The sequence below is a fragment of the Eretmochelys imbricata genome, chromosome 16 (assembly GCF_965152235.1).
Source record: "Eretmochelys imbricata isolate rEreImb1 chromosome 16, rEreImb1.hap1, whole genome shotgun sequence".
NCBI classification, from domain to species: Eukaryota; Metazoa; Chordata; order Testudines; family Cheloniidae; genus Eretmochelys; species Eretmochelys imbricata.
This window is the reverse complement of record NC_135587.1, coordinates 13,267,252-13,285,601: the sequence shown is the minus strand read 5'-3', so window position 1 is coordinate 13,285,601 and position 18,350 is coordinate 13,267,252. Positions and strand designations below refer to the sequence as shown.

At 38.7% G+C, this 18,350-nt stretch overlaps 1 protein-coding gene across 7 annotated transcripts in view; it reads left to right on the top strand.

Moving 5' to 3' along the window:
* CDK5RAP2 (CDK5 regulatory subunit associated protein 2) overlaps positions 1 to 18,350 on the top strand; it is a 106,385-nt gene that overhangs the window by 42,665 nt on the left and 45,370 nt on the right. For 5 of the 7 annotated variants that reach the window (XM_077836195.1, XM_077836191.1, XM_077836196.1 and 2 more), the window contains 6 exons: positions 4,762 to 4,892; positions 6,099 to 6,214; positions 8,915 to 9,043; positions 14,478 to 14,570; positions 15,328 to 15,375; positions 17,354 to 17,547. In XM_077836195.1, the coding sequence (XP_077692321.1) occupies positions 4,762 to 4,892; positions 6,099 to 6,214; positions 8,915 to 9,043; positions 14,478 to 14,570; positions 15,328 to 15,375; positions 17,354 to 17,547 (711 nt within the window). The remainder of the gene's footprint in view (positions 1 to 4,761; positions 4,893 to 6,098; positions 6,215 to 8,914; positions 9,044 to 14,477; positions 14,571 to 15,327; positions 15,376 to 17,353; positions 17,548 to 18,350) is intronic. The other 2 variants (XM_077836192.1, XM_077836194.1) reach the window with 2 other exon arrangements.

Genomic DNA, 18,350 nt, shown 5'->3' with positions numbered 1-18,350 from the left:
ATTATGTAAAATTAAAAATACAATTCCTGCAACTTATGTGAAGGGCATCTAAATATGTTGATGTGCCTTTTTAGTACAAACATATGTTGATGTGCCTTTTTAGTACTTCTATAAAATGAAATAAATAAATCCTAAGAGGACACATTGTTTAGTGGCAAAAGCCTAGGCATGGACGACATGAGATCTGGGTTCTATCCTTGGCTCTGCCACAGATTTTCTGTATGACTCTGGGCAAGTCAGTTAGGGTAAAATTTTCAAAAATTATTTAGTCCCTTAGGGCCAGATGGTCAAAAGTATTTAGATGCCTAAAGATGCACAGCTGGGATTTTAAAAAGTGCCTGTGGGTTTAACTTCCATGAAATCAATCACTTCAAGGCTTTTGAAAATTGTATCCATAATCTCTTTGGGCACCAAAACGAATGGTTAGATTTTCAAAAGAACCTAGCCTATTGAAGGGCCAGGTCTTTTGAAAATCTGACCAAAACCATCACAGTGTGAGTTGCTGGGTGCTGAGCCCTCTTGAAAATCTGGCCCAATATGCCTTAGTTTCTCCTTCTTTAAAATACAGTTAATACTTACCTAACTCAATTTGAGGTGTGAAAATTACTTCATTAACTTTAAATTTATAGCAAAGGAGGTAAGCAGATTTTTGGAGACGTTTAAAAAAGAACAACATGATTGTATTTTTATAGAGTGTGTTTTCTTTAAGGTATTCCAAAGTGTGTTACAAAGCATGAGTTAGATAAGATTTTGGCGGTGGAATGAGTGTGTAGCAAAGCATGATAGCCTTTCTGGATTTCACAATAGCTCTCATACATCTTTAGGCCATGTCTATACTACCTTTTATGTCAACAAAACTTATGTCACCCTGGGCTGGGAAAAACAGCCCCCCATGAGTGACATAAATTTTGCCAGCATAAGCACTCATGTGCACAGCGCTATGTCCGGCGGGAGACACTCTGCTGCTGGACACAGCTACTGCCACTTGTTTAGGTGGTTTTATTATGTCGACGGGAGAGCTCTTTTTCCCATCAGCATAGAGTGGCTACATGAGTGCTGAACTGCTGTAAGCTTGCTAGTGTAGACATGCCCTTAGACAGTAGAATCTGTTTTGTTGAGAGAGGAGTTGGTGGTCAGAAAACAGGGATTATTCCCTACTGTAATGGGATTATTGATTTTCTTTTTGAATAGTCATCTGATACATGTAGAAGAGAGTTCTGTTTAACATCTCATTTGAAGAACATAAGAATGTAAGACTGGCCTTACTGGGTCAGACCAAGGGTCCATCTAGCCCAGTATCCTGTCTTCTGACAGTGGCCAGTGCCAGGTGCCCTAGAGGGAATGAACATAACAGGTAATCATCAAGTGATCCATCCCCTGTCGCCCATTCCCAGGTTCTGGCAAACAGAGGCTAGGGACACCATCCCTGCCCATCCTGGCTAATAGCCATTGATGGACCTGTCCTCCATGAATTTATCTAGTTCTTTTTTTTAACCCTGTTATGGTCTTGGCTTTCACAACATCCTCTGGCAAGGAGTTTCACAGGTTGACTGTGCGTTGTGTGAAGAAATACTTCCTTTTATTTGTTTTAAGCCTGCTGCCTATTAATTTCATTTGGTGACCCCTAGTTCTTGTGTTATGACTTCTAACACTGAAACTCCCTTTTTTAGTATGAAGATTGCAGGGATTAGATGTAATACTAATAATCAGTACTTAGCTTTGATGTGGCACTTTTCATCTATAGATCTCAAATCCCTTTACAAAGTTGAGGAAGTATCATTGGGCTCGATCCTGCACCGTTCAGGACAAAGGAAGTTTGGCTATTGACTTCAATGGAAGCAGGAACATGCCCGTTATATAGATGGGGAAAGTATAGCGCAGAGAGAGGAAGTGACTGGCTCACAGTCACACAGGGAGCCTGTGGAAGGGCTGGGAATAATAGCCAGGTCTTCTGACCCCAATCCAATGCTGTGTACATTGGATCATGCTGCTTAACTCCTCAGGTAGGGCTTGAAGCCGGAACCTGAAGGTCCAGTGTGCTATTAGATAAGCCCTGCAGATAATTTCCACAGTCATGTGCTGACCTTCATTAACAAAATGGGTTTTAGACAAAGAATATATCCTGGTTTTGGTTGACGTGTGTCCTTTTTTTAGGCTTTATTTATTCCAAACCACTTTAATGGTTTCATTTTGGAAGGGTCCCTTTCTCAGAGCCAGGACCATGACATCTCTTTTGTCTCCCCACACAGGGAATCGTTGCTTTTTCCAGTAAAAGCATTAAGCTGTGAAGAGGTGATGTGTGCTTACTTAGCTTTTAGAAGTGTGTTTTATTTTTGCTGAGCATTTAATAGTATTGAGACCTTTCTCTTAGAATATATTCTTGAGTGAGGGAGAGTTGGTTAAAGCAGTTGTTGTGGAAAAAATACTGACAGCAGCATTCTTGTCATTTTGTTGGGAGATGGAATGAAAATCTCTTTGTACACAGGTTCTTAATAGCATGAGTTTTGCTGAAACAATTTTATTTACTATTCATTTATATGCAATGCTACTGCACTCACACAAGTGTAATGTGCCCCAGTGTAATCCTCAGCAAGCTGGACCTAAATTCTGTTGAAATGTCCCTGGATGCTGAGCTGCTTTGGTGCAGTAGGTTGGAAATACTGCAACAGCTTCATTTATATTCAAATATTGAGGTTCTGCATGAATTAAATATGAAAATAAATATATCATCAGTGCAGTAGCACCTTGTTATTTTAATATCTAATTCAAATTATTTTAACCGGTTTCATTTTCAATATACTGCAAGGGTTTTTTAATTGACTGTTCATAATGTATTATTGAAATTGTTGAGGTGTGTGGTGGAGTAAACTGAAGCTTTTGTCAGCTAGATAGGGGACAGCTGCTTCTGTTGACATCCAGGAGGCAGTTTGGGAGTCTAGGACAAGCACATTAGGGGGATGTTCCTGCTAAAATGCTCTGTAATTAATTTAGTTAATGTTGGCACTTAAATTGTCATCTTTAGGTTTTGGCGTTAACATCCCATTGAGACAAATGAGACAATTTATACTTCTCAGAGCTATTTTTTCTGAGGGAAAAACAACACTTCAATCTACATTTGGTTCACATTTTCAAGATTATCTTTGTGACTGGTTCCCCCCAGAGTGCCACCTGGAACTGGGGTACCACTGAGCCCTCTGACTCACTGGCCTGGGCTCCCTCTCACATTGTGCTGCTGTGACAAGTTGCAAAGCTCTCCAAGCTTTTGCTTTCACCAGATTCACACAGGTATGGACATACCCAGTTGAAGTTACTTGCAGATGCTCTAGCCACCAGCCTAGGATCCCAGAGCAGTACCATCAAATCTGGCCAGTATATGTTTAACACCCGGTCCGCCTCTCCCTCAATGTGAAGAGGACCATGCACACTTGTGGTGACCAAGCTGAGATTTTCCCCAGACACCTTAGTCAAATGCACACTGGTTTGGATTAAAACATAAAATAAATTTATTAACTACAAAAGGATAGATTTTAAGTGATTATAAGTGATAGCAAACAGATCAAAGCAGATCACCTAGTAAATAAACAAAACTGCAAACTGAGTTTAATGTACTAAATAGGTAGGATATGAATTAGCAAATTCTCACCCTGAGTGATAAACAGGCTGGCAGATTCTTAAGGCACAAGCTGCCTTTGCTTTGCAGCGTGGGTTTCCCAGGTTTAGATACACAGGCTAGAAATCCCTTTAGCCTGGGACCATCACTTCCCCCAGTTCAGTCTTTGTTCCTCAGGTGTTTCCAGGTGTGTTGTTGTAGGGAGAGTGAGATACCATCATGATGTCATTTCCCCCGCTTTATATCTTCTCCCCACTTGCTGGAAAGCTCTTTTGCTGTGACCTGGGTAAAACAGTTCCCATGGTGTAGTGCTATCTCGGAGAGGTTTCTATTGTACACAGTTCCTGGGGTAATCCTTGTACTTGTGTGCCATTAACCTTGTTTGGCCTTTTTACTGTTGTACCTGAAAGGCTTCTTGTGGGTATTTTCAACCTCGCAACCTGTGTTCAGTAACACATACCTAGCCAAACTTCATAACGTCACATATGATGATAGCACATACAATCCAATGAGATATGAATGTCTAGCAGAGCAAGACTTTTAGAATGATACCTCACAAGGTATACTTTGTGCAAAACATATCCTAATTATATAACAGTGGTGAATAAGGGGGTGCTGGGGTGTCACAATCTTTATAACCTGGCTAGATACTTGTTTTTTTTTTTTTTTTTAAAACAAAATCTTAGATTCTATAGAACAATTCTATGGCAAGGGGTGGATTTTGCCACAATTTCCATGACTGAAGTATGATGGAATACACAGAGCCATCAATATAGTACATTAGTGATATCTTTTGGATATACTTTTCATAAGCTAGTGATTTTGATTTTCCTGAAAAAGAATTATTTAGAAGTTGGCCTGTAAAATATATCTACCCTGTTCAGGGTGACTTACAAATAATAGTTCTCAAAACTGCTAGAGAGGTGGCATAGACATAAAGGTTTATTTTCAACTTGCTATGTAGGGATTTGTTTATGCATTAAGATAAGTGTGTGATGAAAAACAATGATTGCTACTGTGGAATAGAGTCTTTATGGAAGCCTGATGTATAAAAGATGCTATGGTAGGTAACACAACAAAACATTTTAGAAGTTTTGAATTGAAACCTAAAAGAATTATTTAAAATTTTCTGATTTCTTCCTTCTCTTTAGTATAAACAGCTTGCAAACAGAGTTGAACAACATTTTTTTGTTGCGAAAACAACTGGAGGAAGATATTCTAGCTAATCGGAATCTACGGAAGGTGCTGGAGGATCAAATTAAGGACGCAAAAAACAAAGGAGGTTTGTCTGTGTGTGGTAACATGGCCCGGTCCTTTATCTTTTGCACACAAGAGAACTGTTTTTATTACACTCAGTTTGTTGCGATCATGTAAAAAACATTGAAAGTAGATAAAGGTGTAAAAAGATCTTTTGTCTGTTTTCTTACACTGATGATCATTTTGGGAATTTGTAACTGAGTGGCTTTGAGCATTCAGAGTATAGGGACAGCTTTTATCTTCTCCTGCAGCCAGTGTTAGTAATTCTATGGCAATTCTGCTGCAGTGATCATTTCAAGCTGCCTACAATTTCATATCCACAGAATTTACTGTTCTCTGCGGAAGTCAAGGATCCCTGGCTTTGGATAATTTCATGGGCATGGGATCACTTCCTGGCGATGAAATCTAATTATTTCACCATATTTGATAAACAGCCTCTGTTTAGAGAAATGGATAGATTCTTCCTAACATGACATGCATTTTCAGAAGCAGAAAAAAAAATAGCCAGTTCTATTATGTTGGAATTTCCTTGAAGCATGATAGAGCTTTTTAATACAGTAGACCCTCTGAGTTATGAACACCAGAGTTACAAACTGACCAGTCAACCAATGGAATAGAACTTAGATGTCTCTTTCCTACTCTAACCACTGGACTATAGCCTCCATATATAAATAAAGTTTTACTGTGTACTCTGAGCTGTATTGGATATGAACTGGTGTTTCATTGTTTCCATAAACAAATCACTGAACGCAATTGTATAGGAAAGGAATAAGCAGCTATCTTCTATTCAGTCTGTTGAGCCAATGGCAAAATAAAATTCACTAACTTTATTTAAGCTGGCTTTTACCATTGGGACTTACAGTTCATTTTCACAAAATTCTGGCTAAAACGGAATAACTATTCATGCCTTACTTTTCCTCACTGAAAATTATTTCTAAATGTAATGCTAAATATGCAAATTATAATTCTGAATTAGATTCACAGTGCATGCTGATAACCATGGAAAATACAGCATGTCTAGATGTCAGAGGCACAAAGGAATGTAAGGGGAAAGTTCTTTCAATTAAACAGAAAGCTTAGTGTGAGGGATGAAACATTTAACTCTATAGTTCCTACAGTTTTAGCAGTATGCACTTATTTTAAAAAGTCCTTATTTTGCATTTCTTTGTTGTATCCTCATATAAAGGAGTAACGTATCTGAAATGATACCCACTCTTGGTTATTTTGACAGATGAAACCTTTTCTTTTTGTGGCGATCAAACATCTTATATGAGTATTTGCCTAGGAGAGCACGATCATTTAAACCTACAGGTAGACCATCTGTCTCTTGAAGAACTTAAAAAAAAGGTATAGATCAGTTTTATTATTTACTGTTTTTAATGGCGTAACTCTCCTACATTTATAGTTTGTTTCTGTCTCTCTCACACAGAACCATTTTGATCATTTAGATACAGTTGAGGTATTCTGAAAGTATTTAAAAATTCTCATCTGTGACAGGAGGTCAGATTGGATGACTTGGTGGTGCTTTCTGGCCTTAAACTGTATGGCTCTATATAAACCTCAAATACATTCTTTTATCCGTAAGCCTTCCAAGAGCAGAACATTTCATAAATTCCTCCTTAATAATAATAAAAGATGATGGTGATGATTGTTATGATTTGCACTTCTATAGCACATTCCATCCAAGCATCTCAAAGTGCTTTGACAAATTTGATGTATTAAGACTTCCAATATCCGTGTGAGGTAGACTAGAATTATTATCTGCATTCTGTAGAAGGAGAAACTGAGACACAGAGAGATTAAGTGACTTGCGCAAGGTAACACATCAAGGCTGTGACAGGGTACAGAACCCATACCTTCCTCTCTCCTCATCCTGTGCTTTAACCACTAAACCATGCACGGGTTCATCCTAAAGAATGCACAAACATGTGGACAAAGGGGATCCAGTGGACATAGTGTACTTAGATTTCCAGAAAGCCTTTGACAAGGTCCCTCACCAAAGGCTCTTACATAAATTAAGTTGTCATGGGATAAGAGGGAAGATGCTTTCGTGGATTGAGAACTAGTTAAAAGTCAGGGAACAAAGGATAGGAATCGATGGTAAATTTTCAGAATGGAGAGGGGTAACTAGTGGTGTTCCCCCAGGGTCAGTCCTAGGACCAGTCCTATTAACTTACCCATAAATGATCTGGAGAAAGGGGTAAACAGTGAGGTGGCAAGTTTGCAGATGATACTAAACTGCCTAAGATAGTTAAGACCAAAACAGACTGTGAAGAACTTCAAAAAGATCTCACAAAACTAAGTGATCGGGCAACAAAATGGCAAATGAAATTTAATGTGGATAAATGTAAAGTAATGCACATTGGAAAAAATAACCCCAACTATACATATAATATGATGGGGGCTAATTTAGCTACAACTAATCAGGAAAGAGATCTTGGAGTCATTGTGGATAGTTCTCTGAAGACATCCCTGCAGTGTGCAGCGGCAGTCAAAAAAGCGAACAGGATGTTAGGAATCATTAAAAAAGGGATAGAGAATAAGACAGAGAATATCTTATTGCCCTTATATAAATCCATGGTACGCCCACATCTTGAATACTGTGTACAGATGTGGTCTCCTCATCTCAAAAAAGATATACTGGCATTAGAAAAGGTTCAGAGAAGGGCAACTAAAATGATTAGGGGTTTGGACTGGGTCCCATATGAGGAGAGATTAAAGAGGCTAGGACTTTTCAGCTTGGAAAAGAGGAGACTAAGGGGGGATATGATAGAGATATATAAAATCATGAGTGGTGTGGAGAAAATGAATAAGGAAAAGTTATTTACTTGTTCCCATAATATAAGAACTAGGGGCCACCAAATGAAATTAATGGGTAGCAGGTTTAAAACAAATAAAAGCAAGTTCTTCTTCACACAGCGCACAGTCAACCTGTGGAACTCCTTGTCTGAGGAGGTTGTGAAGGCTTGGACTATTACAGGGTTTAAAAGAGAACTAGATAAATTCATGGAGGTTAAGTCCATTAGTGACTATTAGCCAGGATGGGTAAGGAATGGTGTCCCTAGCCTCTGTTTGTCAGAGGGTGGAGATGGATGGCAGGAGAGAGATCACTTGAGCATTGTCTGTTAGGTTCACTCCCTCTGGGGCACTTGGTGTTGGCTGCTGTCAGCAGACAGGATACTGGGCTGGATGGACCTTTGGTCTGACCCATTATGGCCATTCTTATGTTCTTAATATCAAAGTCTTTGGCAAATATATATTAATGAAATCTCACTTCAGTCATGGCCAGTGAAAAGATAGCTGAGTATTAATAGATCTACGTTTAAGATTAGTTAATTGAAACACAGAAAGATTAAGTGATTTGTCCAAGATCATACAGAGAGTCAGTGGCAGAATCCAGATGGACTCTCGGTCCTATGCTCAGACCATTAAACCATGCCTCCTGTGTCTCTGAAGTATATATATGGCTCTAAATTTGGGCACAGTTATTAACAGAAGACTTTGATACACTAGGTGAATATAGGTTGTTAATGTCTGCTAAAGTGTTTTGGGACCTGATTCTCTACTCTGGTTTGCTACTTTTACATAAGTGCAACTCCATGAAGTTATATTGGCATAGAAATGGTAATAGACTGGAGAATCAGACTCCTTATTTTTTAGTGCTTCTCAGTGAATGCTGCTGCTCTGTTCCTATAACACAACTTTCACTTGCATCAAAATAACCTTTTCCCCAGTCAACCTGCAGGCATGATAGAATCTGAACTTTTTTCTTGCTAGTGAATTTTGAAATCTGAGCTTCACGATTGAAGTCTTCCAAATTAGCATTCCTTGAACACTAGCTTCTAATATATTTGTATAATGTTCCTGGTTCAAATGCATACAATCCCTTGGGCAGAGATGGAAGCATTAAGCTTTACTGGAAGTAACTAACATTATAATTCTGAAGTTTAACATATTGTATCGCGTTATTTAAAGAAATTTAAATCTGCTTCTTTATGTTTTAGGAAGAGCTTTATAGTTTCTGATTGTTTCCCTGTGTGTATTTAGGTTGCTGAACTCATCTTGATGGTTAAGGACCTGCATTCAATTAACCAAGAGCTAAAGAAAAAACAACTTGGACTCTCCAGATCAGAGACTCAGGGGAAAGAGACACTGAAAATATTAAACCAGAATGAGGTAGGATCTCTATATTAAAATATTGTGCCTAATTCTCAGTTGCGCTGCACCTTGTATGGTCACTTATATCCATGCAAAGTGGGTGTAAAACACTGCTAGATCAGACTGCTAATATTTTATACTCCATTTTAAAATGATATAAATAACTGTACAAGGTGCAGGGCAACTGAGTATCAGGCCCAAAGTGTTTTTAGTGTTCAGCAATATTTTCAATTGATTTTTAAGAAAACAACATATATTTTAAAATATTAATTGGCTCTATGATCTGTTTATTTTATAAATTTGCAGGTAGGAGTGGTTGATCTTATTTTTCAAAGAAAGTTGCAACCTCCATAACATTTAGGTATCCCTCAGTGGCTGCTTTATGCATTCCTCAGCTATCTGAGAACTGTTCTCACTTCAATGTGTAGTCCTTTTAGGGTGTAGACCATATCTGCTCCATCTCTGAGGCCATGTAGGTCTCTCTGGCAGCAAAATTGGGGTGTTTCCACTCTGCATAGAGGAGAGGAACCTGTGTTTTAGGGATCGGTGCAACACAGAGCAGCGTACAAAGAAGGAGAGTTGTAGAAGATTGGGCTGATAGACGTGCAGAGGAATGACCATTGGGTCCTCTGTTCTTTTGCCTGTGGCTGGGGTGTATTAGGAGTAGGACTGTGGGGCACGGGACATTCGGCAAATAGTAAATTTACCAAAAAATGCATTTCTTAAGGTGCCAAAACTATTTGTGAATTTGGGTCAAATTTAGCAAGTAGTTTCTGCTGGAAAAAAACCCTGAAAACAAACCTTTTGGAAATGTTGAAGTGGTTCATTTTGGTGTTTTGATTCAAATTGACATTTTTTGAAATGATGGAATTTCAAACTGACATTTTCTAAATGAAATGTCATTTCAACCCAAACAAAAATGTTCTGTTTTTTGTTTCAGTGAGTAAAGAAAATACAAAATCTAAGTTTCCATTCAAAACTAGATTTTATTTTTTTTGATTCAGCCATCAAACTGAAAAATCAATTATTTGCTCACTAATTAGGACTGCTTCAGCAGTGGGGCTGGAGTACTCTCTGCATAGCAGCTTCACAGTCTGATGGAAAAGATTCTGGATATTGGGTCCCTATATTTGTCCTGTTATACAAGAAGATAAGGGAAATAGTGTACATGTCCAGTTCACTTCCATGGCTTTTCATAGATTATTCTTGCTTTAAATGCTATTGCTAATACCTTTCTTTTGCTTCTTTAATTTCACCTTCCTTTGCACTACGTGCTGAATGATGATGAGATCAAGAGCAAAAGGAACAATGAGTGTGACCAGCATGTTCTATCTTGAATTTCTAAATCTGTTTAAACACAAAGAACAGAAACTACAATGTTTAAATAATATGTTTCAGTTGTGTTTCGGTATTGAACTCATTTGAGGGCAGTGTGTCATGTATTGCCTAGGTGCTGCATAGATCCCTGGGCAACACAGGATGAGTTTATCATATATGCTGCAGATGAATTGTAAAGACAATTATCAAAATTCAGACTAAATTTCCTTGCTTTTTATCATTTAAGTCAGGCCTTTCAGGTTACTTTTAATTTAAATGTCTTTTTAATTATAGATTAACGGTACTGCTTTAGGTACTCTTGGGATAACATCCATTTTAAAAAAACAGTTAACTTACAGATTTATAGACTAACTAGGTTAGCACTGAAAGTCTAGTAGGTAAAATATACATTTTAAAAATGGGGGTTAGTACATATATATTCATATTTCCAGCAATTTGCTTAGCAGTCCTGTAGAGGGCACTGCCCCCTCACTGATTCTACATTTGATGCCGGTAGCAGCACCGGTATGCGCTGAGAATATCAGAGCCAAGAATATTGTCCCCTCCTGTGCTTGTCTTGGTGCAATTGGAACATGAAAGGCCATTCACTAAAGAATTGTATACATGGACCTAGCTTTAGAATAAACAAGAGAGACATTTGTAAAATAACCTGTGTATAAAATGCTGGTAAAGGCCAGGAGGCAAGTAAAAAATGCTATTCAAGCCAGTGCCAGAGTGACTAAGGTACTATTGAATCCCAAAGTTAAAGGCTCAGCAATCCAGTGTGTTTCATTTTAAAGGTTTTTATGGGCCATATAATCAGTCCTGTCAGTAAAAGACCTGCTTCATGATTCTGGGCTATGGGCCATGATTGGTGCATTTTTACAAACTAAATATAAATGAGAAAAATACTGGATTCTTCACTGGTATCTGTTAGCATGCACTGCTAAGAAGACACCAGTGTCTGTCCTCCGTATGAAATTTGGCAGGATATAACAAGATATAGCCCTCTTGGGTGCTTCTTAAAATGTACAAACCTTTCTTTTCTTTAACAAAACTGGAGTTCAGACCAGATAAATCTGCACCTTAGATCCTCTGCAAGGCATCTTTCAAAAGACTGTCAGCCCTGAGTAGTCTGTTTCTTGGCTCCAAGTGGTGGAGGTGTAAAGATAAAAGGGCTGTTTTTGCTCTGCCCTCTGAACATCTGCTTTCTGTGAGAGAAGCGGCTTCACTGATTCCAGCCTTCAGGGCTACAGGGATCTTTGCAATCCAAGCATATCAGTGGTTCATTTACGAAAAACATTCAAGGTTTTCAGTCTCTAAGGAAATATTTTAAATAGGCATCTTATTCTCAATAGATTTCCTCCTGGCGTTAAGCCACTTATTTTCTTTTAATATTTTGTTGAACATTAGATTGTATTCCTTTGAGTACAGAAAGTTTCTTTTCAATCTCTGAGACTTTAGCAGCAAAAGACTCAAATTGCAGCCAGTTGCTGTAATGCTATACTGCAGTCTGTTTCGTGTAAATGTTAATAGTTTAATTGTGAACAGCATAACTTATGGATTCGCATATTGGCCTGGAAAGGGGGATACACCCCTGAAAATTATGCTGATTAATAAAGGATAGTTGTGCTGTGTTGGAAGCTGTATAAATCAGGTGAGTATGAGCATAAATGAATTAACTAGCTTTAAAAATAAAGCTTGGTCCTACAGCCACATTTTGAAAATCAGACCCTGGGTATAAATTTTTGGATGCTATAATTAGCTAATATTTTCCAATTTTTTAATAATCTGTGAGTAAGCTTAATGTCCATTGAAGTCAGTGGCTACAGTCAGACAAATTACAAGCTTTTCCAAAGCACAACTTTGCCTGTACATCACAGTCCTGATATGTAGCATCCCTGCTACTCCAGTTCTGAGACTGCCGAAAATGGGAATTTGGATGAAAATACCAAATTAATTCAAACCTGAGATCCAAAGCAGGATGTGAATATAGGGCTCTAGAGATAAAGGGAAAACTACTAATACACTGCATCATCCAGCTCCCACTATTATTTTGTTTCTTAAATTAATACTTACAATTCATGTGTAAACAAAAGTAGTGTGGCTTACTTTGCTGGGAGGTAGAAGGCAAAAGTGCTTTTCTCATTCACTGCTAGTAAATATATACATGGTAAACAAGTCGCAGTAAGAAACCCACTTATATGCTCCCCACTGCTCAGAGAGAAAATGATATACACACATCCCCACTACATCTGCAGAATTCTCTTAGTCTGAGACTGGATCCGTGTGCCTTGAGCCTTGTGTCTTCAGTGTGTGACGTCAGGGAAGCAGGTTTATCTCTTCACATCATAACCATTAGCACTGCCCTGTGTATGCATCGAGGCTATAAATTCAACATGTACTACTTTTAGTCATTAGCTCCTTTCCTCCCAATGTACCTCTAAAATGCTGTGTGCCCAAGGGCTCAATGAACAACTGCTCCCCTGGCTATGCTTAAGAATCTGCCTTTTTGTCTTTATTGAATTTAGGGTAATTTTTCTTTAGTCTAGGTCACAAAGGAACTGACTGTTAGACGCACTAGTGTGATATTACTGCCTTTAAGGCATGTACATTACAGCCTTGCTCCAAGACTAAAATCCTTGTGTAACAGAGCTATGAATCCACTCTCCCAATACCATGTATTGTCTGTAGATTAGACAGACAATACTACCTTCAGAAAATGCTACTTACAGGTAATAGATTCTCCTGTGTCTCATTTCCATTTCTTAATGAGCTTCCAGCACCAAAGTTCCTTTACAAAAATCTCTTAATCAAATTACTGAGAGGTGTTGCTGTAGAATAAGACTATATCGATACCAGAGTATGGGCTAATTCTGCTGAAAGGCCCTAAACATTTGGTGTGTATGTTGCAAAAGCAGCATTACTGGGTACTTATAATCTGCCCAATGTTCTCTCTCTCTTCCCTGGCCTGAAAGCCATTCTAATCAGGAACATAAATAAACAATATGAGGGTTTGTGCATTGAAACCGTTGTTGAACTTAGATGTATATGAACAAAGATGTGGGCCAAAGCCTCTCCTGGAGTTCTACTCTGAGGCACTGGTCACAGAATAGTGGAATGGCTTCACTGCAGCTTAGTTTCAGGGGAGCCAAGTTTTCGGTGGAAAACTCCTTCCCCGCTTTCCAGTTGCTGTGTAAGGCTTTCTTGCAGGGACTTGCCAGAATATTGCCCCTTGATGTAATCAGATTAATCATTTTTAAATTAGTATTGTTGTCACTGGAACCTTTTTAGATGCCTCTCGACAAAAGATTAAATTCTGACATCTGTTGCCGGAGGCAAACTGGCTGGGGGAGCTGAGCTGTGGTGGGGGAGCATTCTGCCTGCATGCCTCTGTCACTCCTGCTGTTGAATTCTAACAGGCACAATGCAAGGGGTTCCTGGCCTTGCTCCCAGGTTGGCTGGTCAGCCCTCTTGGAGGTTTGGAGTGCTACTGGATAACACTAGACAGTAGCTTTCCTCCTGCCTCTCTATTCATGGACTGCTAGTAGCAGCATTCTGACTGGGTCTTGAGGGGGGTAGGACATGGGGAAAGAAGACGTTCTTGGCACCCTCATTTCCCCTCCTCTTTCCCCATGGTCCATCAGTGAAGGACAAAGCAGTATTTAGCCTACAGTGTAATAGTAAATCTTTTTATTGTTACGCCAGACAGGGTCTGCCCTGTTTAGCAAGAGGTTTTTTTTTTCCATGAATGCAGAAAAAGATCATAAAATAGTAGGAAATAAAAATAATCATTAAATGGAAAAATACGACAGGCACAATGGAAATATGGCTTGGGGAGGGGGAAAGGTGTTTGCAGAAAGGGGCTAAATTAGCATTTTTGTACAGTTCAGAAGGATGTGCAGCAGCGAGGGAATGTAAAAATTCAGATTTCAGTGTACTATGTATGAATTATTTCTGTTTTTTGTATTAACTCCCTTTTGATCTTACTGGATAAATCTAATCTAATGTTTGTTACTTTGTATTACAGGCATTTTTTATTTTTCTTTTAAGACATGTCACTGACTTATTTATGCATGTTTCATACCACATTATTTTTGTGCTACATTTTCACATCGTTCCATACTTTGTATAGTTTCTTGAAAGAACAGAGGAAACCATGACTCAATCTGGAGATTTTGACAATAAGAATGCAGAGAGCTGTCAACGTTCTGAGAGGACCAGTGAGGTAGGATTGTGTCAATATCATTGTATAATAATTTTACCAGAGAGTTACATGTTCTGGGTGCACAGTTACAGCTGTTTAACTTGATATATTACTGCTGGATTTCTTTTTGCTGTATGTTTAGAGTATACAAGTCTAGACTCTGCAATTCCCTGTAAGCAGGTAGAGTCCCCTCCATGCTCTGAACAGAGGATACTCTCACTGGATATAATGCAAACATCTTTTCCTGTTTGATTTTTTTCTTAGCATAAATAAATCATAAACATCAGCCTAAGTTTTCTCCTCAAGTTTGTCTGTTCCTAGGTTTTTCCCTGCAGGATCTCCTTTGTCACAGTCCCTAGTTCCCTTTGATCCAGAATGATACTCAGCCTCTCTTAAAGGGCCTGATCCCAAGCCCCTTAAAGTAAGTGGGAGTCTTTTGTTTGTCTTTAGTGGCCTGTGTAATCAGGCCCAGAGCTTGGCTGGAGTTAGTAAGATCCACCTGCTGTTATGACTGAGCAAAAATTACTGTACATCTTCGTATAGGTTTCAAACACCTGATGTCAACGTGACTCAACAGAAAGCCTCCATTCCTGTGGAGGGTCCTAGAATCTGACATCCTTTTTTACTGGCATTCAAACAAGATATAGTATACTGTGAAAAACACATAACTAAGATAAATACTATGTTTTCTGTTCAGTTCAAAATGGTAATATTAAAAAAAAATGACAATGTGACGTGCCTCAAAATTTATAACTTCTACATATCCCTACTTATCTAGGCATGTCCTCAGTTGCCTTTGGATCATCATCTTGATCTGGATATGCAGGTAAATGATACAAAATAAATAGCCTCTCATTATGTGTGGAGAACCTTGTAGTAGGTACGTAATTAAATCTCTCATTGCTAATGGCTCCAAAGTCAACAGGGTTCATCATGAATGGGCCCAATCTAAATCATATTGAAATAAATGGAAAGACTCCCGTTGATGTAAATGAGAGTTGCATCATGCCCCATGTGTGGATCTGTGGAGCTTACTAATTCAGAGAAAAATCGCTCTGCTTCATGAAATAGTCTTTGCAGATCTTAAATTTGCCATGCTTTGTAAGCTGTGAATCATTAAAAACACTAAAAGCTTCGTTTTTTTGAGCATGCATCAGAATGTTCCAAACCATAGTTATGAAATGGCCTTTCTTAACTGTCATCCTCTGAGTAGTTACAGAACCAGCTCTGATCCTTAGTCATTCCCTTTTTGCTGAGTTCTTTAACCAGACTGCCTCTGCAGATTTGCACTGGCCCTCTGTATTTCCCACGTCTTCACAATTTTATACTTAGATTTCATCAAGGTGGAGAGGTATTGAAGGAAGTTGATCGGGGAAGTCTTTTATTACTGCAGTTTGGAATGTTTGAGTTGCTGACTGTTGTACCCTCTTGTCAAGGTTCCTCCCCCACTCTGAACTCTAGGGTACAGATGTGGGGACCTGCATGAAAAACCTCCTAAGCTTATCTTTACCAGCTTAGGTCAAAACTTCCCCAAGGTACAAAATATTCCCCCCGTTGTCCTTGGACTGGCCGCTACCACCACCAAACTAATACTGGTTACTGGGGAAGAGCTGTTTGGACGCGTCCTTCCCCCCAAAATACTTCCCAAAACCTTGCACCCCACTTCCTGGACAAGGTTTGGTAAAAAGCCTCACCAATTTGCATAGGTGACCACAGACCCAAACCCTTGGATCTGAGAACAATGAAAAAGCATTCAGTTTTTTACAAGAAGACTTTTAATAAAAAATAGAAGTAAATAGAAATAAAGAAATCCCCCCTGTAAAATCAGGATGGTAGATATCTTACAGGGTAATTAGATTCAAAAACATAGAGAACCCCTCTAGGCAAAACCTTAAGTTACAAAAAAGATACACAGACAGAAATAGTTATTCTATTCAGCACAATTCTTTTCTCAGCCATTTAAAGAAATCATAATCTAACACATACCTAGCTAGATTACTTACTAAAAGTTCTAAGACTCCATTCCTGGTCTATCCCCGGCCAAGACCCAGCATACAGACAGACACAGACCCTTTGTTTCTCTCCCTCCTCCCAGCTTTTGAAAGTATCTTGTCTCCTCATTGGTCATTTTGGTCAGGTGCCAGCGAGGTTACCTTTAGCTTCTTAACCCTTTACAGGTGAGAGGAGCTTTCCCCTGGCCAGGAGGGATTTCAAAGGGGTTTACCCTTCCCTTTATATTTATGACACCTCTAATGGTTTCTACTGCTTTTGGTAGTTCTGTGGCTTCTGAGATAGGTTGTACAGCTGATTCATGCTATGGCAATATGTATGGAGAGTTTTAGAGGCAACTAACCCAATTTTACACACACAAGAATGGTAATTCCAAACACTTCAGACGACATTCTGCCTTTGGACATTCATGCTAACTGGCCTGCACGTGGGCATCTGAGGGTAGAATTTTATATTTAAAGACACGTGATTCAAATGTGATCTAATCATGGAATGAATTACAACGTGGGGGCCACATACCAACAGCTTCATTAGCCAGGAGAGCATCCATAGATAAACACCACCAGGGAAATCTACTTACCGCTAAACAACTGATCTCTATGAATTAACCATATCAAATTGATGTTCATTAGTTCCTGTATTAATAAACAGTAAGTTGAATGTCTGTGACTGCTTTATAATGTAGATTAAGACCATCAAAGATTACAAACCATGATTATGAAAAGATTGTAGCCCTGAACATAATAGAACTGCATACCTGCCTAATAAGAAAACATTTGCAATTTTTTTCCCAGCAGATGACTCCTTCAGACTATTCAGATGGTGTCTGCAAAGATAGACATTATAGGAATCCAACTAAGCCTCGGTTTGAACATGATATAGCTGGCAAACACTCTGGCAGAATAGAGATGAATGAACATGAAGCAGAAGAGATGAACCTGCTCACATCTCTTTTAAATGAAAATGGAACATCTGTACTTGAATCTAGGTAAGCCTGAGGGATAGACACTACTTTTGACAGTATTTCTATTTGAGGAGAGAATAAAATAATTTTGCTAAAGTGAATTTAGATAATGGCACTGTCTAATTTACCTGAGAGATTGGCAAGGCTCCTTCAGAGCCATTTCAGTCGATCATACAATTAAGTAATTACGAAACATGCTATCAGTAGGAAGACATCCTTATGAAAAATCCATTACAAGAAAAGTTTCTCTAAAGGTATTGCTTCATAGAGCCTTGCTATGGGAACTGATCCTTTTCAAGATGTGGGACTGGTAGTCTTAAAGGGCTAAAATAATAATAATAATAATACTTTGTGCTTTTTTTTTTAATCCAAGTATCTCAAAGCACTCTACACACAGTGAATTAAATGGGAAAAAAAAAAAAAAACCCAAACCCTGCACTGGTGTAAGAAAGTTGTGTGTGAGAAACTGGGGAGAAGTGACTTGCCCAAGATTATTCAAGAATGATAGAGCAGCCGATATAACCCCTTAGTTCTGATTCTTAGTCCCCTGCTTTTAAATATGCCACTAGACAACATTGCATCCTTCAATAGGAATTTCTTTAACCCCTGTGGCCTTAAGCTGGAAGCTGTGGCCCTAGAGTCTGGTGGGAAATGAAATGCCTTTAACTGCAAGTACCTTTCACTATAGCTGACTGATTGGTGAGCTTGTTTTGCTTGCTTGTGAGAATACTTGTTTTTACTGACATCACTGAAAAGGAAGTTTACAGCTCTGACTGTTTTACAGCAGCATCAGTCCTTTAGCTTTTTCAACAACACATTAAATCTCT